We start from the raw sequence: 25222 nt of genomic DNA on the forward strand, positions 1-25222 counted from the left end.
AATTGTTTTGATTTCACCTGCAGTCTTTGTTGTGCATTGTTCAAGAGGTAGCCCATAGACTATCTGCTGGGAGTTAAGAATACTAATCCGCGTAATGAACTAGACCAACACAAAAATAGTAGGCCTACTACACACGACTGTGAATAATTATGCTATGGTCAACTCAAGTTAATTATTATGAAACTTACCGCGACGGTCGTGGCCTCCTCGCAGGAGGCCACGTGCAGGAGGGCCACGGCTACGGCCACGGCGATGATCCACTTCATTGTGCTGCTTTATTTAATTGTAAGACGCCAACCGCTGCCTTGTTGTGGTTCTCTTCGTTTGTCAGTAGGTCGTTCTGAGCACTGTGTTCCCACACGCCGTTTATATAGGGTGAGAACGTGGCACGCATACTCTAGCGTTGCCAGACATTAACCAAATCATTAACCACGCCTGGGCGTGGTTCCCAGGCGTTGTTTGGGAAAATGAATAGGCCTACGGAGGGAAGTGTAACTGTAAACAAAGTTACGGGAGTCTAGTGAAATGTTGATGCCATATATTAAATAAATGATGAATGAATAATCAAGTGTTTGAATAATTGAGTGTTTATATATGTATACATATATAAATAAAATGCATTCCAAAATTAATTAATTGAACTAATGCATGAATGAATAAATGAATGAATGAATGAATGAATTGTAAAGGTAATATCTGTTGAGCTGAGTTATTGACGTAAAGTCTGTGAAAAAGAGAGTAGGCCTATAATAACAACGTTATTTTTCATGAAGGCTAGATATGCAGTTTATTTATTCTTTAGCTTTGACACATTTTATTTTCTATTTTTTACACAGTCCTGTATATTGAGCAGAGCAATTCAGAAAAAAAATCCCCAGGAATGAATAAAGTAGATAAAAACAGATTGAGGCAGTAAACAGGTCTACTTGTCTCCAGCTAACCATATTTACATGGGCTCGAAGGTTTAATTGATTTAGATTGTTTAAATTCCGCTTTTCTTAGCCTATACTGTGTCAGGGATAAGGCTTTCTCTGTCAAACGCTCAAACTGTAGAGTTATGGATGTCATGCAATCAATAGGCTAGTAAATGATTGAAAAATAAATAACCGATTCATATATATATATATATATATATATATATTAATGATTTTAGTTTTGGGTTAGTTAATATTCAATTGGGTATTGTTGTATAATTTAGATAAGGCTGTTGTAATCTTTTTCTTTCCAAAAAAGTATCAAGGGTGCTGTAGAAATGGTCTAAAAAGTAGGCCTAGACAATTAATTTCCACCACTGACTAAAACCGGTTTCCTCTGAAGAGGAGGGAACCCGCTAAGCCGATTTCTGGTCTGAGATGCGAGCAATCTGGCTCACCCTGCTACCTGTTAGCTAACTGGCTCAACCTGCTACAGTATATGTTAGCTAACTGGCTCAACCTGCTATATGTGAACTAACTGGCTCCACCGGCTGGTTTCTGCTAGAAATGAGGGAGATGATATTCCAGCCCAAACAACAACAACAGTGGGGAATTGTACAATTGTAAAGTTAAATTAAACATGTGTAAATATTTCCAATAGATGAAAGAATGAAATTCTATCATGGCTCATTATATATGAATGTATAATGAGCAATACAACTGAAACGATGTAACCCTACAACTGAAACAAACCAACCAGGCTCATGTTAAAGCTAAAGCTAGAAACTAAATCAGACCCGAGTAAGTGGGGCTAGTTAGTGAGGTTCTGGGGAAGATCGATCCACTGTTACACTGTAGAAAAAAATCATATCATGTACATCTGTGTTACATCTGTGTTTAAGCAAATGTAGGAAGTACCCAGGAATAAAATATGGCTGGGTACTCGAGAATCTCTCTCTCTCTCTCTCTCTCTCTCTCTCTCTCTCTCTCTCTCTCTCTCTCTAACTTCACTTCCTTGGGTCTTCAGCATTACACCGCCGAGTGTGTACCCTCTGGTTAATGGAACAGACAGAGACTCCTCTGTAAGGCCATACTGAACTATAGTTTTGCATGGGCTCTGAACAACACCACAGGAAGACACATCTTCTTCCTGTAGGTCGCTGATACACTCGTACATAAAAGTTGCTCAAGGCTCAGTTATGGTTGGACGTCGACGCAACGCAATGACCACTTCAGTCACTTCGACGCAGACTTGAACCCGTTTTGGTTCTGCGTCGGGTTTACGTTAGCGGACCACAGCCCTTGCTGCTGCGTCGCCTCGACGCAAGGTCACTTTTAACGGATGTGTTCAAAGCAGATGTTTTAAACTAGATTAATTTTCATATTGAATTGTATTTTGACTTTGGTACCATGTAGTGTGATCAATATAAAACACTTGTATATAAATGATCTAGTGGTTCTACCGTGTTCAGAGGGGACTTGTGTCCTGGTGTCTGAATAGGCTTGTAGGTCTGCACTCGGACTGTTTTAGCGGCTCTGCTATGCTTTGTTTATATTTTATTATGTGGATTTAGTCTGGACTGGTCTCTTTGAACTGATGTCTAATTTACTTTTGGGACTGATGAATAAAAAAATGATATTCCCAATCAAGCAATGTTTCTTACTCCAGTATTTGCCCTGATTCTTTCTCATAGTTCCATTGTCATGAAAAATGTTGTACTATATTTTTTAATATAGGCTATGTTCTTAATCAAATAAATCAAATAATAAATTGTACATGAAGCGGTCATTTGAAATCCTCTTATTCTTTTTATTAACAACAAATCGTAAAACATTAATATTTAATGTTTTAAGGTCCTATGTTCGTTCTCTTCAAACAGAGAAACAATTGAACGTTCTGCTATTGAACTCATTCCTCAGACACTGCGTGAGGCCAGGGGCCGTCCGAGCCGCTCGGTCGCCAGGGCTGGCGGCGGCCATGAGCCACGCCCATGAGCTCTTCGTCCGTCACATTATCCTCGTAGCCGTCCGTCACCTGCAGCAAGCCCAGAACATCAGTCCGGTTAATTAACAGCATTAATATAGCGCTTTACAGCGTTGACTGACATTCACACACTGACGGCGGAGTCAACCACGCAGCTCATCAGCAGAAGTTTGGGTGAGGCGTCTTGCTCAGGGACACCACGACGCTCAGCTAGGAGCCGGGGATCGAACCACCAACCTTGCGGTTTGCAGCCGACCCGCTCTACCTCCTGAGCTAATGCCGCCCCCTTAGTCTTATCTATTTAGACAAGTCAAACGGGCTGACGTCATTAAGGAGAAGGTAACTTGTTTATGCTGTGGACATTGGGATCTACGGAAGAGGATTAGGGCCATTGGCTACATATATGAGAGAGAGAGAGAGAGAGAGAGAGAGAGAGAGAGAGAGAGAGAGAGAGAGAGAGAGAGAGAGAGAGAGGTTCTGACTTTAATCTCATAAATCTGAGGTTAAAGTCAGAATTCGGGGAATAAAGTCAGAACTCAAATTTTTTTTTCTTATGTGTGGCTCTAATCCTTTTACGTAGGGATCCCACCCAACACAATCTGGCCATTATATCTGCTGGGAGTTAAGAATACTAATCCGCGTAATGAACTAGACCAACACAAAAATAGTAGGCCTACTACACACGACTGTGAATAATTATGCTATGGTCAACTCAAGTTAATTATTATGAAACTTACCGCGACGGTCGTGGCCTCCTCGCAGGAGGCCACGTGCAGGAGGGCCACGGCTACGGCCACGGCGATGATCCACTTCATTGTGCTGCTTTATTTAATTGTAAGACGCCAACCGCTGCCTTGTTGTGGTTCTCTTCGTTTGTCAGTAGGTCGTTCTGAGCACTGTGTTCCCACACGCCGTTTATATAGGGTGAGAACGTGGCACGCATACTCTAGCGTTGCCAGACATTAACCAAATCGTTAACCACGCCTGGGCGTGGTTCCCAGGCGTTGTTTGGGAAAATGAATAGGCCTACGGAGGGAAGTGTAACTGTAAACAAAGTTACGGGAGTCTAGTGAAATGTTGATGCCATATATTAAATAAATGATGAATGAATAATCAAGTGTTTGAATAATTGAGTGTTTATATATGTATACATATATAAATAAAATGCATTCCAAAATTAATTAATTGAACTAATGCATGAATGAATGAATGAATGAATGAATTGTAAAGGTAATATCTGTTGAGCTGAGTTATTGACGTAAAGTCTGTGAAAAAGAGAGTAGGCCTATAATAACAACGTTATTTTTCATGAAGGCTAGATATGCAGTTTATTTATTCTTTAGCTTTGACACATTTTATTTTCTATTTTTTACACAGTCCTGTATATTGAGCAGAGCAATTCAGAAAAAAAATCCCCAGGAATGAATAAAGTAGATAAAAACAGATTGAGGCAGTAAACAGGTCTACTTGTCTCCAGCTAACCATATTTACATGGGCTCGAAGGTTTAATTGATTTAGATTGTTTAAATTCCGCTTTTCTTAGCCTATACTGTGTCAGGGATAAGGCTTTCTCTGTCAAACGCTCAAACTGTAGAGTTATGGATGTCATGCAATCAATAGGCTATATGATTGAAAAATAAATAACCGATTCATATACGTATATAGGCTATATATATATATATATTAATGATTTTAGTTTTGGGTTAGTTAATATTCAATTGGGTATTGTTGTATAATTTAGATAAGGCTGTTGTAATCTTTTTCTTTCCAAAAAAGTATCAAGGGTGCTGTAGAAATGGTCTAAAAAGTAGGCCTAGACAATTAATTTCCACCACTGACTAAAACCGGTTTCCTCTGAAGAGGAGGGAACCCGCTAAGCCGATTTCTGGTCTGAGATGCGAGCAATCTGGCTCACCCTGCTACCTGTTAGCTAACTGGCTCAACCTGCTACAGTATATGTTAGCTAACTGGCTCAACCTGCTATATGTGAAACTGGCTCCACCGGCTGGTTTCTGCTAGAAATGAGGGAGATGAGATTCCAGCCCAAACAACAACAACAGTGGGGAATTGTACAATTGTAAAGTTAAATTAAATGTGTAAATATTTCCAATAGATGAATGAATGAAATTCTATCATGGCTCATTATATATGAATGTATAATGAGCAATACAACTGAAACGATGTAACCCTACAACTGAAACAAACCAACCAGGCTCATGTTAAAGCTAAAGCTAGAAACTAAATCAGACCCGAGTAAGTGGGGCTAGTTAGTGAGGTTCTGGGGAAGATCGATCCACTGTTACACTGTAGAAAAAAATCATATCATGTACATCTGTGTTACATCTGTGTTTAAGCAAATGTAGGAAGTACCCAGGAATAAAATATGGCTGGGTACTCGAGAATCTCTCTCTCTCTCTCTCTCTCTCTCTCTCTCTCTCTCTCTCTCTCTCTCTCTCTCTCTCTCTCTCTCTCTCTCTCTCTCTCTCTCTCTCTAACTTCACTTCCTTGGGTCTTCAGCATTACACCGCCGAGTGTGTACCCTCTGGTTAATGGAACAGACAGAGACTCCTCTGTAAGGCCATACTGAACTATAGTTTTGCATGGGCTCTGAACAACACCACAGGAAGACACATCTTCTTCCTGTAGGTCGCTGATACACTCGTACATAAAAGTTGCTCAAGGCTCAGTTATGGTTGGACGTCGACGCAACGCAATGACCACTTCAGTCACTTCGACGCAGACTTGAACCCGTTTTGGTTCTGCGTCGGGTTTACGTTAGCGGACCACAGCCCTTGCTGCTGCGTCGCCTCGACGCAAGGTCACTTTTAACGGATGTGTTCAAAGCAGATGTTTTAAACTAGATTAATTTTCATATTGAATTGTATTTTGACTTTGGTACCATGTAGTGTGATCAATATAAAACACTTGTATATAAATGATCTAGTGGTTCTACCGTGTTCAGATAGAACAGTAGACTTGTGTCCTGGTGTCTGAATAGGCTTGTAGGTCTGCGCTCGGACTATTTTAGCGGCTCCAAGAGACTGATTTTTCAAGCTGTACAAGCCTGACCCCTAGTGGTCAAACAAGACTTTTTTGCTTCAGAAATGCTAGAAGCTTAGCTTTGTGTTACTCAAGGAACACTTTAGAAGGTACACACATGCATTCGCAAATTTCGCACACATGGTCTTTTTTGAAGGCTCTTGAGCAATATGCTTTGTTTATATTTTATTATGTGGATTTACTTTGGACTGGTCTCTTTGAACTGATATCGAATTGACTTTTGGGACTGATGAATAAAATAATGATATTCCCAATCAGTTTCATCTGAAACATTTCTTACTCCAATATTTGCCCTGAATCTTTCTCATAGTTCCCTTGTCACGAAGAATTGTAGGCCTATACCATATTTTGAATGTATGTTCCAACTCTTAACCCAGTTCTTTGTCAAATCAATAATAGATTGTGCATGAAACGGTCATTTGAAATCTTCGTATGCTTCATAAAGACGGTTTTGACCACCATGCGTGTTGATGAGGTGACGAATAAACCGACCAGTCGTTTGGGGGAACCTCCCGTCCCCCACCTGGCCGCATCACAAACACGTCTCCTCTCCTTGGTTATAATAATCTTCCTGATTGTTTCCACGACACTGGGTGAGCCTAAAGAAGCAATGAGCTTGACTCCAAACATGACCTGTCTCTCGAGTTAGTTTGATCTTGTAGTTGTAAAAAGGGAACAATACAAAAAAGGCATGAAATCCAAATAAGGGAAATAAAAAACGGTTGGTCCGTCGGCTTCTAGCTCTGTGTTTTCCCGCGCATGATGTCACTACTGTGGACGTCACGACTCTACTCTCTCTCTCTCTCTCTCTCTCTCTCTCTCTCTCTCTCTCTCTCTCTCTCTCTCTCTCTCTCTCTCTCTCTCTCTCTCTCTCTCTCTCTCTCTCTCTCTCTCTCTGAATAATAATCAAATAGGAACACAGAATAATAACTCAAAATATTGTCACGATCCTACTGTTGGGCAATGTTAAGCTGGTGGGTAACTGGTTGTCATGGTAACTGTGGGAGTGGCTCCCTTGATTGGCCTTGATACGGGTCACCTGGGGAATCCAAGATGGCTGATGGTGGCAAGATGGCTGAACAGACAGCATGGTGCCCACACTTGTTTTTCCCTAAACACCCTCTGAAAGAGGTGAAGGTTTTCCCCTTCTACAAGGACAGTACCAGGACTAGGTTCCTAAAGGGGGGACGTGACCGCCCCTTTGTCGTGTATGTTTGTCTAGTGTTTGTCTATGTTATATGTCAAACTATAAACTAACCGGGACAGGCTACAGTTTGCTCCAACGCTTGGGGCTATCCCTCAACACGTCAAGGAAGGACAAGAGCTCGCCAGGAACCAGGTGAGTCACTGACGCCCACGTGGCCGGAAGCGAGTTGCCTGCCAGCTGTGGGTTTTAGCACTTATGTGTCTCGACTCCTGCCTAGACAGAGAGCCGGTTCGAAACTAACAGTGGGGTCGTGACAATATGCAAACTAGACATGTACTAAATATGACCCTTACAACAAATATTGTAACAATAATTTAATTTGTTGTTGGGTTCCTCCATTGGATAAGAGCTGTGATTGGCTGCAAGGTGTTCCTTAAAAGGAGATGACATGAATCCTTCACTGGTCACTGCAGGAGCTGTACATAGATGCTGCTCTCTGTTAGAGGCTGAGGTTAGGAGGTGAAGAGTCAGACTTTGATTTTCAGTTGCAGCAGTATCTTGACTTTGGTACCATGTAGTGTGATCAATATAAAACACTTGTATATAAATGATCTAGTGGTTCTACGGTGTTCAGAGGGAACAGTAGGCTTGTGTCCTGGTGTCTGAATAGGCTTGTAGGTCTGAACTTGGACTGTTGTAGCGGCTCAACATTGAAACTGATCTTTGATTTGCTTTTTGACTGAAGGTTTCTAATCCACTATTTCTTCAGCTTCAATCCTTTTAATTGCGGTGTTTGCCCTGAACTTTTCCTTTTATATATTTTAATTATTGGTACCAAACATTAAATAATATCTCACTCGAAACAAATTCTATATTAAACCCAAATTTAAAATCATCTAGCCGTTTATATTAAATTGTAAATAATAGGCCAATGATAAAGATATGTATTTCAAACATGTCTTCATGTATATTTTGATCGCTTTGTAGTAAGTAGAATAATCTGAACATTACTGAAATGACCCTCAGTGATGCTGCAGACGTACCACTGACACCCAGTCTCTATGAGCAGAAGTGGAAAGTAACATGTGGTTAAAGACTTCCTGTTTGATCAAAGTTGCCCCTATGACTTTGACCTGCTGTCATACAGAACACACAGAAGGGCCAAGCACTCACAGGGGTAAGAGGATAAGATCAACTCTCTGAAAACACTTTAGACCAGAACATGGCTGAGGTGATTTACGCAACGCCCAACATGATGACCAAGGTCAGGTATACACAAGGAGAGCGAGAGGAGAGGATAGTGGACATCTACGCTAGTCTGGAGAGCCTCAGAGATCAACAGCAGGACTCTGTGGGGACAGAGGAGTCCTCCAAGTCTCTGGGAACAGGAAGAAGTCAGCGGCCGGACGCTGTGAGCCCTCCTAGGTGTCCGATCAGGGCTGTGGTGGTGCTTCTGGGCCTGCTGTCTGTGGTCCTGCTGGCTGGACTGCTTTGGTTGGTAGTGAAATACAAGACTGATGTGAAGAAGACTGTAAGCATGGACAGAGACATGGAGCAACTTCTCCAAAGGCTGAAGAATTTAACAGAACAGAGAGACGCACTGCTTTGTCAATAGTGCTGTCCAAATGGTTGGGATAAATTTGGTTGTAAATGTTACATGATTTACAACGAGTATCTATCCTGGAATGAGAGCAGGGAGTTCTGTGTTTCCCACAGAGCAGATCTGGCGGTGGTGGACAGTAAAGAGGAGATGGACTTCATTAACAGGTTGTACGACTCGTACTTCTGGCTCGGAGCGACAGATGAGGCCGGTGAAGGGATGTGGAGATGGGTTGATGGGACCGTCCTGTCACTGGATAACCCCTCCTGGAGCAGAGGGGGACCTGATGGTGGTGAGGACCAGAATTGCTAAAGGAGGGTCAAGGAGCAGAAACAATATAAATGGACAGATAAGAGCTGTGAAGCCACAAGCAGGGGGCTTTGTGAACATAATTTAATGAAAGCTTTGGAGCAGGGCCGCCCCTGTACACCTGGGGGCCCAAAGCAGGATCATTTTGGGGCCCTGCTTTGCGGTTGATAGAGTAGTTTTGCTACAGAGAACAAGCCACTGTATGCATTCATAACCCTTACGTTTTTTATCCGTACCTCTTTGAACTCACTGAAACAGTTAAAGTAAAGCTTACACACCTACCACATTTCTACTTTTACTTTACTGTCTGAATGCCTTGCAAATTTTAAAACAGCACTAACAGTTTTGTCCACTAGGCGGCTTACAACCTTTAGTATTAAAACATCTTCAATAAAGTTGATGGAGTCTTGACCCTTGGAACTGCTTTTTCCTTTCACATTTAAAAGAGGTGAATGTTGAAATTCATATTTTGAATTTAAGTCTGTGAAAAAACTGCTAAGCAAAGTAAAGGCAAATCAGTTAATGTGTCTTCAGTGATGTTTAGTATAGTAATGTCAATTAACAGGGCAACGCTCCGCTCGCTATGGGAACGGGGGGCCCCAAACTCAAATCCCGCCTAGGGCCACCAAAGGGCTAGAGCCGGCCCTGGGGGAGAGAGCGGGAGAGAGGCGATGTCGGACAAAGGTAGCGAGCTTCGTTTAGCTTCGTCATGCATACCGCATCGTCATCATCGCGGTTGCCAGTTTGGGATCAGTCAAACCAGCGGCTGTGCTGAACCAAACATCATGTTCCTTTGCTTGTTGCCCTCTCAGCAACACCGAGCATCACATTAACAACATGTGTAGGGTTGCCAGGTCAGTCAGAATCAGGTCATTTTAGGTTATCGTGATCAGACCTCTATACAGTCTATGGGACAGACACACACAGTCAAGTTTCTTAATTCCACCATTGTTTTCTTGTGATAATATGAGCTGTATGTTTATAATGTTTCCTTTCTTGTTAAGTCAATTGCTTTGTGTACAAAAAACGACAACTATATATATATATATATATATATATAATGTTTTTTTTTTTTTCTTGGGGCCCTTAGTTCACGTATAGGGCGGCCCTGCTTCAGAGGAAGGAAATGGATCTTTATAACGGATGTGTTTAAAGTGAGTGTAAAAAAAACACAGGCTTTCTGTGAGAAAGGTGAGAAACTTGTCTCTAAAACACGAGTCGCATTAGCCACAACTATGGAACCACGTACCGGCAATTTTCAACAGGCAAACATTTGTGAGGATACAGCAGGGAGTGAGGGTAGCAGAGGGAATATAGAGGCATGACACCAGGTGCAGAAAATGAGTCCATGATTGTATGGTGTCTGGTGAGGACCCCACTGTGCGTGGTGAGATTAGGACACCGCGTGGTCACGTGACACTTTGCCCTGACCTTGCCCTGACCTTTTCATACATATGTTTCAATCATTGATGCCAAACGTGGCATAATGTCTCACTCAAAACAAACTACTGTTATATTAAACCCTAGTTTGAAATCATCTAACCTTTTATATTAACTTTCAACTTTTATTTTAACATAGGCCTATGGCAAAAATGTGTATTCAAACCAGGTCTCATGTACATTTTGATTGCTGTGATGTAAGTAGAATAATCTGTACATTGCTGATATGACCCTAAGTGATGCAGCAGACGTACCACTGACACAGTGATTGGCTGCAAGGTGTTCCTTAAAAGGAGATGACATGAACACTTCACTGGTCACTGCAGGAGCTGTACATAGAAGCTGCTCTTGTTACTTTATTTTTTTCAATGTTCCCACAGTTGTTCTTGGTGCTGGAGGCTGAGGTTAGGAGATAAAGAGTCATGACAGTCATTGACTGGTTTTGCAGTTGCCGTAAACCACTCTAGTTCTCTATCTAGGGCTGCCTTTGGACCCTCAACGGTGTGAAGATCACCCTTCAGAAAAATGAAATGGACATTTAGAATGGATGTGTTTAAACTGAGTGTAACAAAACACAGACTTTCCGTGAGAAAACAAGGGTGAGAAACTCGTCTCAAAAACACTATTAACAATAGTCGCAACTATGGAACCACGTACCGGCACTTTGACTTTGGTACCATGTAGTGTGATCAATATAAAACACTTGTATATAAACGAACTAGTGGTTCTACGGTGTTCAGAGGGAACAGTAGACTTGTGTCCTGGTGTCTGAATAGGCTTGTAGGTCTGAACTGTTGTAGCGGCTCAACATTGAACTGATCTTTGATTTGCTTTTTGACTGAAGGTTTCTGTTGCTAATCCACTATTTCTTCAGCTTCAATCCTTTTAATTGCAGTGTTTGCCCTGAAAATTTTCTTTTATATATTTTAATCATTGGTACCAAACATTAAATAATATCTCACTTGAAACAAATTCTATATTAAACCCACATTTTTAAATCATCTAACCGTTTATATAAAATTGTAAATGTTATTTTAGCATAGGACAAAGACATGTATTTTAAACATGTCTTCATGTATATTTTGATTGCTTTGAAGTAAGTAGAATAATCTGAACATTACTGAAATGACCCTCAGTGATGCTGCAGACGTACCACTGACACCCAGTCTCTATGAGCACAAGTGGAAAGTAACATGTGGTTAAAGACTTCCTGTTTGATCAAAGTTGCCAGTAAGACCTCGACCTGCTGTCATACAGAACGCACAGAGAGACCAACCACTCACAGGGGTAAGAGGATAAGATCAACTCTCTGAAAAGACCAGAACATTAGACCAGAACATGGCTGAGGCGATTCACCCCAGACCCAACATGATGACTGAGACCAGGAATACACGAGGAGAGGGAGAGGAGAGGATAGTGGACATCTTGGTTTGTCCTGAGAGCCTCAGAGGTCAACAGCAGGACTCTGTGGGGACAGAGGAGTCCTCCAAGTCTCTGGGAACAGGAAGAAGTCAGCGGCCGGACGCTGTGAGTCCTCCTAGGTGTCCGATCAGGGCTGTGGTGGTGCTTCTGGGCCTGCTGTCTGTGGTCCTGCTGGCTAGACTGCTTGGGTGTGAAGTGCAACACAAGACCGTTGTGGAGAAGACTGTAAGCTTGGACAGAGACATGGAGCAACTTCTCCAAAGGCTGAAGAATTTAACAGAACAGAGAGACGCACTGCTTTGTAAACAGGGCTGTCCAGATGGTTGGGATAAGTTTGGTTGTAAATGTTACTACTTTTCCGCGTATCTATCCTGGAATAAGAGCAGGGAGTTCTGTGTTTCCAAAGGAGCAGATCTGGTGGTGGTGGACAGTAAAGAGGAGATGGACTTCATTAGAAGGTTGTACAACACGTACTTCTGGCTCGGAGCGACAGATGAGGCCGCTGAAGGGATGTGGAGATGGGTTGATGGGACCGTCCTGTCACTGGATAACTCCTCCTGGAGCAGAGGGGGACCTGATGGTGGTGAGGGCCAGAACTGCTTAAGGAGCGTCTGGGAGCAGAACCAATTTAAATGGACAGATGAGAGCTGTGAAACTACAAGCTGGGGGCTTTGTGAACATAATTTAATGAAATGATTGATGTAAACATTTCTTGGTGACTATTTTTTACATCTTAATGCTAACAGACGTTGGCTGTTTTGTTTCATACTTTTTGGGTTCCTCCATTGGATAAGAGCTGTGATTGGCTGCAAGGTGTTCCTTAAAAGGAGATGACATGAATCCTTCACTGGTCACTGCAGGAGCTGTACATAGATGCTGCTCTCTGTTAGAGGCTGAGGTTAGGAGGTGAAAAGTCAGACAGCCATTGGTTGGTTTTCAGTTGCTGCAAACCACACTTTTAACGGATGTGTTCAAAGCAGATGTTTTAAACTAGATACATTTTTATATTGAATTGTATTTTGACTTTGGTACCATGTAGTGTGATCAATATAAAACACTTGTATATAAATGATCTAGTGGTTCTACTGTGTTCAGAGGGAACAGTAGACTTGTGTCCTGGTGTCTGAATAGGCTTGTAGGTCTGCACTCGGACTGTTTTAGCGGCTCTGATATGCTTTGTTTATATTTTATTATGTGGGTTTAGTCTGGACTGGTCTCTTTCAACTGATGTCTAATTTACTTTTGGGACTGACGAATAAAAAAATGATATTCCCAATCAAGCAATGTTTCATCTGCAACATTTCTTACTCCAGTATTTGCCCTGAATCTTTCTCATAGTTCCCTTGTCATGAGAAATGTTGTACTATATTTAATATGTTCTTAATCAAATAAGTAAAATAATAAATTGTACATGAAGCGGTCATTTGAAATCCTCTTCTTTTTATTAACATCATAAAACATTAATATTTCATGTTTTAAGGTCCTGTTCGTTCTCTTCAAACAGAGAAACAAGTTCTGCTATTGAACTCATTGAACTCACCTGAACCACAGAGGAATGAAGACACATGTATTAATACATGTGTGTGTATGGGGGCGGGGCTAGTCTAGTGGGTAGGGCGTCCAAAGGGTCCGGGTTCGATCCCAGAGGTCCTCTGCTTCTCTCTCCAGGATGATGGCCACTAAATGTAGGAGGAGGACCCAGAGAGGGAAATGACTAAGAATTGATAATTATATTTAAGAATCTCGTCTGTGGTACAGTGTACACTCAAGAACACAAAACTCAGCTTGCAGTTTCTTTAGAAATGACAAAGTCCTGTTTGACCACTTGGGGGCAGACTTGTACAGCTTGTAGAGTCAGGCTGTTGGAGCAGAACCACGAGCCTAATAGCAGAAAACAAGTCTGCTGTTCTGTTATCTGCTCACCAGATGCCAGAACAGCTTTGAAAAGACTCCAGTGGACCAAGGTGAGAAATATGATGGAGTTGAAGCGTCAGAGAAGTCAATGAGACCAACTGAAAATATACGAAGCGGGTTTAAAATTAAACTGTTGATTCTGAAAAAAGAAAATGATATCGTTTTTTAGATATATTTGAAGTGTGATTTGTTAATTATTTGAACAAAGTTTAACATTTAGAAATTGACCAGTAGTTGAAGTGTCAGAGAATGGGCAGACGGCTTCGCTGTCCTCTGATTGACTTCCATTATAAAATGTAAGGTTTTAAAAGTTGGATGTTTAAAAATCTATAAATGATTTGATGTAGAAAAAGTAGTAGCGCGCGATTCCAAGCTATTAAGAACATTTTAAAAATTTAAAGTCTCAAGGTTGAATGGAGTCTCTCGGTGAAAACACTCTCGGTTGTGGAAGGAGTATAGGTCCCAAAATTTGTAGAGAATAAGAAAGAAAGAAAGAAAGAAGACAGCCTAAGAACAACAATAGTTGAGCGCTGTTTGCAGAACTGACCTAATGACTCAGACTACAGGCTATGAGATCTGATCATTTCAGCTATTTAAAAAAAAAAAGGGTCAGGGATCTCCACCTCCTCCTGCCGTGTCTTGGTGCTGGGGGGGTCTGTGGTTCGAATAAGACTGGAGCTTTATTATTCTACATCAAATATACACGCTTTGGCCGGAAAAAGAGTAGTCAAAACGATTGTGGTTGTTTTGTGTGTTGCAATATTGCAGTTACCATGACGGCTCATCTGGTTAGAAAGACTTCCTGTTTGGTAATAGTTGGTGTTGAGACCTCGACCTGCTGTCATACAGAACGCACAGAGAGACCAACCACTCACAGGGGTAGAACGATAAGATAAACTCTGTGAAAACACTTTAGACCAGAACATGGCTGAGGTGATTTACGCAACGCCCAACATGATGACCAAGGTCAGGAATACACAAGGAGAGAGAGAGGAGAGGATAGTGGACATCTACGCTAGTCTGGAGAGCCTCAGAGACCAACAGCAGGACTCTGTGGGGACAGAGGAGTCCTCCAAGTCTCTGGGAACAGGAAGAAGTCAGCGGCCGGACGCTGTGAGCCCTCCTAGGTGTCCGATCAGGGCTGTGGTGGTGCTTCTGGGCCTGCTGTCTGTGGTCCTGCTGGCTGGACTGCTTGGGTTGGCAGTGAAATACAAGATCGACGTGAACAAGACCGTCATACTTCTCCAAAGGCTGAAGAATTTAACAGAACAGAGAGACGCACTGCTTTTTAAACAGGAATGTCCAGTTGGCTGGCATAAGTTTGGTTGTAAATGTTACTTCTATTCCGAGAATCTATCCTGGAATAAGAGCAGGGAGTTCTGTGTTTCCAAAGGAGCAGATCTGGTGGTGGTGGACAGTAAAGAGGAGATGGACTTCATTAACAGGTTGTACGACTACCAATTCTGGCTCGGAGCGACAGATGAGGCCGGTGAAGGGATGTGGAGATGGGTTGATGGGACCGTCCTGTCACTGGATAACCCCTCCTGGAGAGGAGGGGGACCTGATGGTGGTGAGGACAAGAACTGCTTAGTGAGGGTCAAGGAGCAGAACCAATATGAATGGACGGATGAGAGCTGTGAAACCCTGTACTATGGGCTTTGTGAACATAATTTAATGAAATGATTGATGAAAACATTTCTTTGTGACTATTTTTTATTTTCATCTTAATGCTAACAGACGTTGGCTGTTTTGTTTCATACTTGTTGGGTTCCTCCATTGGATAAGAGCTGTGATTGGCTGCAAGGTGTTCCTTAAAAGGAGATCACTCTTTCTCAGAGTGAGAAAGTTGGCATTACAAGATAATTTGTGCTGTGATCACACTACATGGTACTACCAACCACTCCAAACCAAAATAAATATTCCAACCAATCACTGACGAGGGGTGGGTGTTGTGGAGGCAAACACCTACCCCTTGTCGGTGATTGGTTGGAATATTTATTTTGGTTTGGAGTGGTTGGTAGTACCATTTGTTTTTGTGTGTGATCTCGGAGCACAGGCTGCCTACAGAGACGCGTTTTTCTGACGGCCTGCTTATGAGGCGGGCAGCTGGCGGATCATGAGGAAAGATCAGATGAATGTGATCATTCATGTTTCGGCCTAGAATCGCTGATACAACCTTTAAACTGTCTAAAGAATTGTTATATATATATATATATATAATTTCATCCAATTTGCTGCCCTGTTGCCTTGGGCCTTAGCCAAAAGCAGTGTTTTTTTATTTTATAGCTGTAATGAAAGATTTCATTTTGGTATTTGTTGTTTTTTATTACGTATTTTTCTTACTGATTAGTTGTGTGATCAATATATATTTCCTAGAGCCTTTAGTGACCACAGAACACATTTGGAAGGCTAGAATCAGATTTTTTTTATTTTTATGTATTGTATAATTTGTACAGTTACTTGCAGCTCAACAATTTATTTTATATATATATATATATTTTTTTTTTAATAAATGTTGATTTATTTCATTTTAACATTGCAGTGTGCCAATAGCAGATGTTGATGACTAAGATATTAAGTCAGTTAGACTCAATTTAATACATAAGTTTTGAGTCGAATGTTAAGTAAACAAATGAAACATATTTGACTAATGGGTACTTAATGACAAAACTAATAAACATTGAGTTTTGTTGCATTCAAATTGTGTTGTTGGGAACTTATTTTTTTAAGTTCTGTGAACTTACTCCAGTGGGTTTGAAAAATGGAAACTTTCAAGTCATATTAACGGAAAATATTTGAGTTGCCTTAACAAAAAAATATTAAGTCATATTAACAGCAAATATTTGAGTTGAGCTGAATGAGCATTTTAATTCAGTTGTTATCAAAAGGTACAAGTGGAAGTCATCCAACCTACTAAGTTCTGGAAAATTGTGACTTTTAAGTTAATCAACTTAAAGAAATTGAGGCAATCGATTGCGTCGATTTTTTTGAGTTTTGGTAACTTATTGGGGTTTACAGTGTGTGATGCATTGGTGTTGTACTATATCATTATTATTGGTCACTACAGAGCTCTTTGATATAGTTTGCTCTTGTTTAAACATTGAAACACTGATAAATCCATGCAGCCCTGTTACTTATGAAGCGCTGAACCCATGATTAGAGATTTTAACTAATTACCTGCCGTGTCTTGGTGCTGGGGGGTTCTGTGGTTCAAATAAGACTGGAGCTTTGTTCTACATCAAATATACAAGCTTTGGCCAGAAAAAGAGTAGTGAAACGATTGTGGTTGTTTGTTATCCCCTGTGGTTGCCTTGGCAACACGAGGTGTTGCAATATTGCAGTTACCGCGACAACTCATCCGGTTAGAAAGACTTCCTGTTTGGTTGTAGTGGGTGTTAAGACCTCGACCTGCTGGCATACAGAATGCACAGAGACCAACCACTCACAGGGGTAGAACGATAAGATAAACTCTGTGAAAACACTTTAGACCAGAACATGGCTGAGGTGATTTATGCAACACCCATGACCAAGGTCAGGTATACACATGGAGAGAGAGAGGAGAGGATAGTGGACATCTTGGTTTGTCCTGAGAGCCTCAGAGACCAACAGCAGGACTCTGTGGGGACAGAGGAGTCCTCCAAGTCTCTGGGAACAGGAAGAAGTCAGCGGCCGGACGCTGTGAGCCCTCCTAGATGTCCGATCAGGGCTGTGGTGGTGCTTCTGGGCCTGCTGTCTGTGGTCCTGCTGGCTAGACTGCTTGGGTTGGCAGTGAAATACAAGACCGTCATGGAGAAGACCGTCACGGAGAAGACTGTAAGCATGGACAGAGACGGGGAGCAACTTCTCCAAAGGCTGAAGAATTTGACGGAACAGAGAGACGCACTGCTTTGTTAACAGTGCTGTCCCAGTGGTTGGGATAAGTTTGGTTGTAAATGTTACATGATTTACAATGAGTGGCTATCCTGGAATAAGAGCAGGGAGTTCTGTGTTTCCAAAGGAGCAGATCTGGTGGTGGTGGACAGTAAAGAGGAGATGGACTTCATTAACAGGTACAACTTCGTCTTCTGGCTCGGAGCGACAGATGAGGCCGGTGAAGGGATGTGGAGACGGGTTGATGGGACAGTCCTGTCACTGGATAACTCCTCCTGGAGCAGAGGGGGACCTGATGGTGGTGAGGACAGGAACTGCTTAGTGAGGGTCTGGGAGCAGAACCAATTTAAATGGGCAGATGGGAGCTGTGAAGCCACAGGCAAGGGGCTTTGTGAACATAATTAAATGAAATGATTGATGAAAACATTTCTTTGTGACTATTTTTTACATCTTAATGCTAACAGACGTTGGCTGTTTTGTTTCATACGTGTTGGGTTCCTCCATTGGATAAGAGCTGTGATTGGCTGCAAGGTGTTCCTTAAAAGGAGATGACATGAATCGTTTGCCCTGAACATTTCCTTTTACATATTTTAATCATTGGTACCAAACATTAAATAATATCTCACTCGCAATAAGTTGTGTATTAAACCCAAATTTTAAATGATAATACTAATAATTTATATTCAATTTTAAATGTTATTTTAGCATAGGCCTATGACAAAGATATGTATTTCAAACATGTCTCATCAAACATGTATATTTTGATAGTTTTGAAGTAAGTAGAATAATCTGAACATTACTGACATTACTTGTAGAGACACCCATTCTCTACAAGCAGAAGTGGAAAGTAACATGTGGTTGAAAACTTCCTGTTTGATCAAAGTTGCCCTAAAGACTTTGACATGCTGTCATCCAAAACACACACAAGGGCCAAGCACTCACAGTGGTAAGAGGATAAGATAAACTCTCTGAAAACACTTTAGACCAGAACATGGCTGAGGTGATTTACGCAACGCCCAACATGATGACCAAGGTCAGGAATACACAAGGAGAGAGAGAGGAGAGGATAGTGGACATCTACGCTAGTCTGGAGAGCCTCAGAGACCAACAGCAGGACTCTGTGGGGACAGAGGAGTCTTCCAAGTCTCTGGGAACAGGAAGAAGTCAGCGGCCGGACGCTGTGAGTCCTCCTAGGTGTCCGATCAGGGCTGTGGTGGTGCTTCTGGGCCTGCTGTCTGTGGTCCTGCTGGCTGGACTGCTTGGGCTGGAAGTGAAATACAAGACCGACATGAACAAGACCGTCGTGGAGAAGACCATCATGAACAAGACCATCACCGAGAAGATTGTAAGCATGGACAGAGACATGGAGCAACTTCTCCAAAGGCTGAAGAATTTGACAGAACAGAGAGACACACTGCTTTGTCAACAGTGCTGTCCAAATGGTTGGGATAAGTTTGGTTGTAAATGTTACATGATTTACAACGAGTGGCTATCCTGGAATAAGAGCAGGGAGTTCTGTGTTTCCAAAGGAGCAGATCTGGTGGTTGTGGACAGTAAAGAGGAGATGGACTTCATTAACAGGTACAGCCCGAACTTCTGGCTCGGAGCGACAAAGGCCGCTGAAGGGATGTGGAGATGGGTTGATGGGACCGTCCTGTCACTGGATAACCCCTCCATGAGCGGAAGGAGACCTGATGGTGGTAAGGCCCAGAACTGCTTAAGGAGGGACTGGCGTCAGAACCAATATAAATGGACAGATGAGAGCTGTGAAACCAGAAGCACTGGGCTTTGTGAACATAATTTAAGGAAATGATTGATGAAAATATTTCTTTGTGACTATTTTTTACATCTTAATGCTAACAGACGTTGGCTGTTTTGTTTCATACTTGTTGGGTTCCTCCATTGGATAAGAGCTGTGATTGGCTGCAAGGTCTTCCTTAAAAGGAGATGACATGAATCCTTCACTGGTCACTGCAGGAGCTGTACATAGATGCTGCTCTCTGTTAGAGGCTGAGGTTAGGAGGTGAAGAGGCAGACAGTCATTGGTTGTTTTTCAGTTGCTGCAAACCACACTAGTTCTCTATCTAGGGCTGCCTGTGTCCCCTCAACGGTGTGAAGATCACCCTTCAGAAAATTAAATGGACATTTATAACATGTGTTCACAGCAGATGTTTAAAACTCGATACAATTTTACATTGAATTGTATTTTGACTTTGGAACCATGTAGTGTGATCAATATAAAACACTTGTATATAAATGATCTAGTGGTTCTACCGTGTTCAGAGGGAACAGTAGACTTGTGTCCTGGTGTCTGAATAGGCTTGTAGGTCTGCACTCTGACTGTTTTAGCGGCTCTGATATGCTTTGTTTATATTTTATTATGTGGGTTTAGTCTGGACTGGTCTCTTTGAACTGATGTCTAATTTACTTTTGGGACTGATAGATAAAAAAATGATATTCCCAATCAAGCAATGTTTCATCTGCAACATTTCTTACTCCAGTATTTGCCCTGAATCTTTCTCATAGTTCCCTTGTCACAAGAAATGTTGTACCATATTTTTAAATATATGTTCAAACTCTTAACCCAGTTCTTAATCAAATAAATCAAATAATAAATTGTACATGAAACAGTCATTTGAAATCCTCTTATCCTTTTTATTGACAACAAATCGTAAAACATTAATATTTAATGTTGTAAGGTCCTCTTTGTTCTTCAAACAGAGAAACAAGTTCTGCTATTGAACTCATTCCTCAGTAAAGTAGGATATCACGGAGTATAAACATGGTAACACATCATTTCCAGGTATCTGATCACAAGCGACGTTGGAGCGACTAATACTCATTTTAAATTCATATTTTCCTCTTTATTGCAATAAAAAACGTTGTGTCCTTGAGCAAGTGTCTCCAGAGCGGCAGGTCGCTGGTGTGTCTACGAAACCACAGCAGCAGTTCCACCACACCAGTTTGACCAGTCAGTCACGTGACGACCTGACAGAGCAGCCCAGCATGCGTCCACATCAGGCCTCCTCTGATTGGTCGTCCACCTGCCCATCATCCCAGAGACCCGGGGCTCTGGGAGCCAGGGGCCCCGAAGGCGTCCCTCAGCAGCTGGTCCAGGTTGTGTGTGTACTGGTCCCGGCTGGGGCCCGCCCCGCCCGGTGGGAGGGGCTGGGGCGGGGCGTAGGGGAGGGGAGTGTGCAGCTGGCTCAGCGTCAGCCAGAAGGCGTCCGGGTCCGCCTGGATCAGGTGACGGAACACGCTGGAGGAGGAGGAAGGGGAGGAGTCAGCAGCACGCCGAGACACCTTTTACCTTTGAGTCGGGGTCTCAGTAGGATTTCATGGATCCATGTTTCACCCATCGAGCTCATTTAGCTTGAATCCAACATTTATTGACCCTCACCCCGTTTGTGCGTGTGTGTGCGTGTGTGTGCGTGTGTGTGCGTGCGTGCGTGCGTGTGTGTGTGTGTGCGCGTGTGTGCGTGTGTGCGCGTGCGCGCGAGCGAACTGTAGCGCTGCTACCTTAGACACGCCTCCTGAAGGCTGATTGGTTGTCGACAGCTCAGGTAGGGAAGGCAGGCATCACAGACAGCATCCAGGTCAGCCTCACCTGAACCACAGAGGAATGAAGACACATGTATTAATACATGTGTGTGTATGGGGGCAGGGCTAGTCTAGTGGGTAGGGCGTCCAAAGGGTCCGGGTTCGATCCCAGAGGTCCTCTGCTTTTCTCTCTAGGATGATGGCCGCTAAATATAGGAGGAGGACCCAGAGAGGGAAGTGACTAAGAATTAATAATTATATTTAAGAATCTCGTCTGTGGTACAGTGTACACTCAAGAACACAAATCTCAGCTTGCAGAGTGTCTTTAGAAATGACAAAGTCTTGTTTGACCACTTGGGGGCAGACTTGTACAGCTTGTAAAGTCAGGCTGTTGGAGCAGATCCACGAGCCTAATAGCAGAAAGCAAGTCTGTTGGATATTTAAAAATCTATAAATTTGATGTAGAAAAAGTAGTAGCGTGCGATTCCAAGCTATTATGAACATTTAAAAAATGTTTCAAGGTGAATGTAGACTCTCTCTATTGTGGAAGGAGTAGGGTCCCAAAATTTGTAGAGAATAAGTAAGAAAGAAAGAAAGAAAGAAAGAAGACTAAGAACTAAGAACAACAATAGTTGAGCTCTGTTTGCAGAACCTACCTAATGACTCAGATTACAGGCTATGAGATCTGAACATTTCAGCTAAAAAACTGGACTTTCCCGGTTGACTATCAGTATCGGAATCAGTCAGAGTGAGAAAGTTGGCATTACAAGATCATTTGTGCTGTAGTGAACACACTACAGGGTACCAAGTCACTTCAACGTAAAACATGGTGTATCTTTTTGTTGATATTAAAGTAAAACATTTGCCAAAATGAAAATGATTTAGCTTGATCTCCACCTCCTCCTGCTGTGTCTTGGTGCTGGGGGGTTCTGTGGTTCAAATAAGACTGGAGCTTTATTATTCTCTATCAAATATACAAGCTTTGGCCGGAAAAAGAGTAGTCGAACGATTGCAGTTGTTTGTCATCCCTGCTGTTGCCTTGGCAACACTGAGGTGTTGCCATGTTGCAGTTACCACGACGGCTTATCCGGTTGGAAAGACTTCCTGCTTGGTAATAGTGGGTGTTAAGACCCCGACCTGCTGTCATACAGAACGCACAGAAAGATCAACCACTCACAGGGGTAGAACGATAAGATAAACTCTCTGAAAACATTTAAGACAGAGAACATGGCTGAGGCGATTGACCCCAGACCCAACGTGATGACCAAGATCAGGAACACACGAGGAGAGGGAGAGGAGAGGATGGTGGGCATCTTGGTTTGTCCTGAGAGCCTCAGAGATCAACAGCAGGACTCTGTGGGGACAGAGGAGTCCTCCAAGTCTCTGGGAACAGGAAGAAGTCAGCGGCCGGACGCTGTGAGCCCTACCATGTGTCACATCTGGGCAGTGGTGGTGCTTCTGGGCCTGCTGTCTGTGGTCCTGCTGGCTGGACTGCTTGGGTTGGCAGTGAAATACAAGACCGACGTGAAGAAGACAAAAACGTGGAGCAACTTCTCCAAACGCTGAAGAATTTAACAGAACAAGTGGTTGGGATAGGTTTGGTTGTAAATGTTACTTCTCTTTCAACAAGTGGCTATCCTGGAACAAGAGTAGGGAGTTCTGTGTTTCCCACGGAGCAGATCCGGTGGTTGTGACAAGATTGCTGAAATGACCCAAAGCGATACTGCAGACGTACCACTGACAGCCAGTCTCTATAAGCAGAAGTGGAGAGTTACATGTGGTTTAAGACTTCCTGTTTGATCAAAGTTGCTCTTAAGACTTTGACATGCTGTCATACAAAACACACAGAAGGGACAAGCACACACAGGGGTAAGAGGATAAGATCAACTCTGAAAACACTTTAGACCAGACCTCAGACCTCATGGCTGAGGCAATTTATGCAACGCCCAACATGATGACTGAGGCCAGGAACACACGAGGAGAGGGAGAGGAGAGGATAGTGGACATCTTGGTTTGTCCTGAGAGCCTCAGAGATCAACAGCAGGACTCTGTGGGGACAGAGGAGTCCTCCAAGTCTCTGGGAACAGGAAGAAGTCAGCGGCCGGACGCTGTGAGCCCTCCTAGGTGTCCGATCAGGGCAGTGGTGGTGCTTCTGGGCCTGCTGTCTGTGGTCCTGCTGGCTAGACTGCTTGGGTGTGAATTGCAACACAAGACCGTCACGGAGAAGACCGTCGTGGAGCAGACTGTAAACATGGACAGAGACGTGGAGCAACTTCTTCAAAGGCTGAAGAATTTAACAGAACAGAGAGACGCACTGCTTTGTCAACAGGGCTGTCCCAGTGGTTGGGATAAGTTTGGTTGTAAATGTTACATGATCTACAACGAGTGGCTATCCTGGAATAAGAGCAGGGAGTTCTGTGTTTCCAAAGGAGCAGATCTGGTGGTGGTGGACAGTAAAGAGGAGCTGGACTTCATTAACAGGTTGTACGACTCGTTCTTCTGGCTCGGAGCGACAAAGGCCAGTGAAGGGATGTGGAGATGGGTTGATGGGACCGTCCTGTCACTGGATAACCCCTCCATGAGCGGAAGGAGACCTGATGGTGGTAAGGCCCAGAACTGCTTAAGGAGGGACTGGCGTCAGAACCAATTTAAATGGACAGATGAGAGCTGTGAAACCAGAAGGACTGGGCTTTGTGAACATAATTTAAGGAAATGATTGATGAAAACATTTCTTTGTGACTATTTTTTACATCTTAATGCTAACAGACGTTGGCTGTTTTGTTTCATACGTGTTGGGTTCCTCCATTGGATAAGAGCTGTGATTGGCTGCAAGGTGTTCCTTAAAAGGAGATGACATGAATAGTTCACTGGTCACTGCAGGAGCTGTACATAGATGCTGCTCTCTGTTAGAGGCTGAGGTTAGGAGGTGAAGAGTCAGACAGCCATTGGCTGGTTTTCAGTTGCAAACCACACTAGTTCTCTAGTGTCTACTGTCTTCTCTAATGTCTGCCTTTGTCCCTTAAACGGTGTGAAGATCACCCTTCAGAAAATGAAATGGACATTTATAACATGTGTTCAAAGCAGATGTTTTAAACTAGATTCATTTTTATATTGAATTGTATTTTGACTTTGGTACCATGTAGTATTTAAATTTTTATTGCAATAAATTACCTTGTGCCCTTGAGAAAGTGACTGTTATTTATGTTATTTGGTTTCCATTCTCCATCTGTTCACCGGATGTCCTGGTCCTTTCCCCCGCACTCACAGATCCGGCCGCTCCCATCTGCAATCACTTCCTTCCCCTGACCTGAGCGTCCTCTTCAGTCCTCCACCTGCACCTCATTCCCCCATCAGTCTCTCCCTGTATGACCAGTGCACTTCCTTTGCTCCCTTGTCGGTTTGTTGTATTCGTAATGATCTTTTCTCCTTGTTGTCTCTCAGTCTCTGCTATGCCAGTTCATGTCACTGAGGTTTTTGAGTTCTCTGTTAAAAGCCTTTTTGTTAAATCTTGTTTTGTTAAATCTAGTTCTCGTCTGCTTTTGGGTCCTATCTCTTTGGTTCCTGCAGCAACAACGGTTGTTGTGACGGTTCTGGTTCTTGTCCCCTCTGTTCCTCAACCAGCCACCAGCTCCAGGAGGGAGTCAGGCCTGCTGGGTCCAGCTCATCTCCTCAGCCGGGAGATCAAGCATTTACATTATTCATCACTTTTCTCTTTGTTCTCTTCAAAACTTTACATCTGTTTCTGTTCCTGTTATATTTGCAGAACATACTAAATGAACTGAAAGGGATTCTCTTTGCAGATGTTCAAAGCAGATGTTTTAAACTAGATTAATTTTTATATTGAATTGTATTTTGACTTTGGTACCATGTAGTGTGATCAATATAAAACACTTGTATATAAATGAGCGGCCATCATCCTGGAGAGAGAGGCAGAGGTCCTCTGCTTCTCTCTCCAGGATGATGGCCGCTAATTTTAGGAGGTCTTTAACAATTAATCAATTATCTTTTAGGAGCTCAGACTC

General features: G+C 42.7%; 5 protein-coding genes, 1 long non-coding RNA gene and 1 pseudogene across 7 annotated transcripts; 6 read left to right on the forward strand and 1 right to left on the reverse strand.

The window, feature by feature from the left end:
* Nucleotides 1–8327: 8327 nt before the first annotated feature.
* LOC311360030 (natural killer cells antigen CD94-like) lies at nt 8328–9017 on the forward strand (the record flags this gene model as incomplete). The annotated part of the gene is given in 2 exon segments (XM_084480107.1): nt 8328–8717; nt 8721–9017. Coding segments are annotated over 2 exon segments (687 nt in total).
* A 2775-nt stretch (nt 9018–11792) lies between these two features.
* Nucleotides 11793–12948, forward strand: LOC311360028 (hepatic lectin-like; the record flags this gene model as incomplete). Its single annotated transcript, XM_084480105.1, has 1 exon — nt 11793–12948. The coding sequence occupies one exon, from the start codon at nt 11793–11795 to the stop codon at nt 12570–12572; it is 780 nt and encodes a 259-aa protein (XP_084336231.1). The 3' UTR covers nt 12573–12948.
* A 1728-nt stretch (nt 12949–14676) lies between these two features.
* Nucleotides 14677–15630, forward strand: LOC311360029 (hepatic lectin-like). Its single transcript, XM_084480106.1, has one exon. It carries the CDS (start codon nt 14715–14717, stop codon nt 15471–15473), a length of 759 nt encoding a protein of 252 aa, XP_084336232.1. The 5' UTR covers nt 14677–14714; the 3' UTR covers nt 15474–15630.
* Nucleotides 15631–16883: 1253 nt separating this feature from the next.
* LOC311360027 (C-type lectin domain family 6 member A-like) lies at nt 16884–18180 on the forward strand (annotated as a pseudogene). Its single transcript has one exon. The product of its transcript is annotated as a C-type lectin domain family 6 member A-like (transcript).
* A 471-nt stretch (nt 18181–18651) lies between these two features.
* Nucleotides 18652–19473, forward strand: LOC311359920 (C-type lectin domain family 6 member A-like; the record flags this gene model as incomplete). The annotated part of the gene is made up of 1 exon (XM_084479958.1): nt 18652–19473. The coding sequence occupies one exon, from the start codon at nt 18652–18654 to the stop codon at nt 19471–19473; it is 822 nt and encodes a 273-aa protein (XP_084336084.1).
* A 1112-nt stretch (nt 19474–20585) lies between these two features.
* Nucleotides 20586–22821, reverse strand: LOC311359926. Its single transcript, XR_014638324.1, has 3 exons — nt 22628–22821; nt 21180–21267; nt 20586–20919 (listed from the first exon to the last, which is right to left on the reverse strand). It is a non-coding gene; the product is annotated as an uncharacterized lncRNA (long non-coding RNA).
* A 237-nt stretch (nt 22822–23058) lies between these two features.
* LOC311359921 (killer cell lectin-like receptor subfamily B member 1B allele A) lies at nt 23059–23916 on the forward strand (the record flags this gene model as incomplete). The annotated part of the gene is made up of 1 exon (XM_084479959.1): nt 23059–23916. The coding sequence occupies exon 1, from the start codon at nt 23122–23124 to the stop codon at nt 23914–23916; it is 795 nt and encodes a 264-aa protein (XP_084336085.1). The 5' UTR covers nt 23059–23121.
* Between the last annotated feature and the right edge of the window lie 1306 nt (nt 23917–25222).

The sequence above is a fragment of the Micromesistius poutassou genome, assembly GCF_964030765.1.
Source record: "Micromesistius poutassou genome assembly, chromosome: 15".
NCBI classification, from domain to species: Eukaryota; Metazoa; Chordata; class Actinopteri; order Gadiformes; family Gadidae; genus Micromesistius; species Micromesistius poutassou.

Excerpts from the sequence above, each read along its gene's own strand:
- LOC311360029 (XM_084480106.1), top strand. The coding sequence starts at position 14,715 with ATGGCTGAGGTGATTTACGCAACGCCCAACATGATGACCAAGGTCAGG.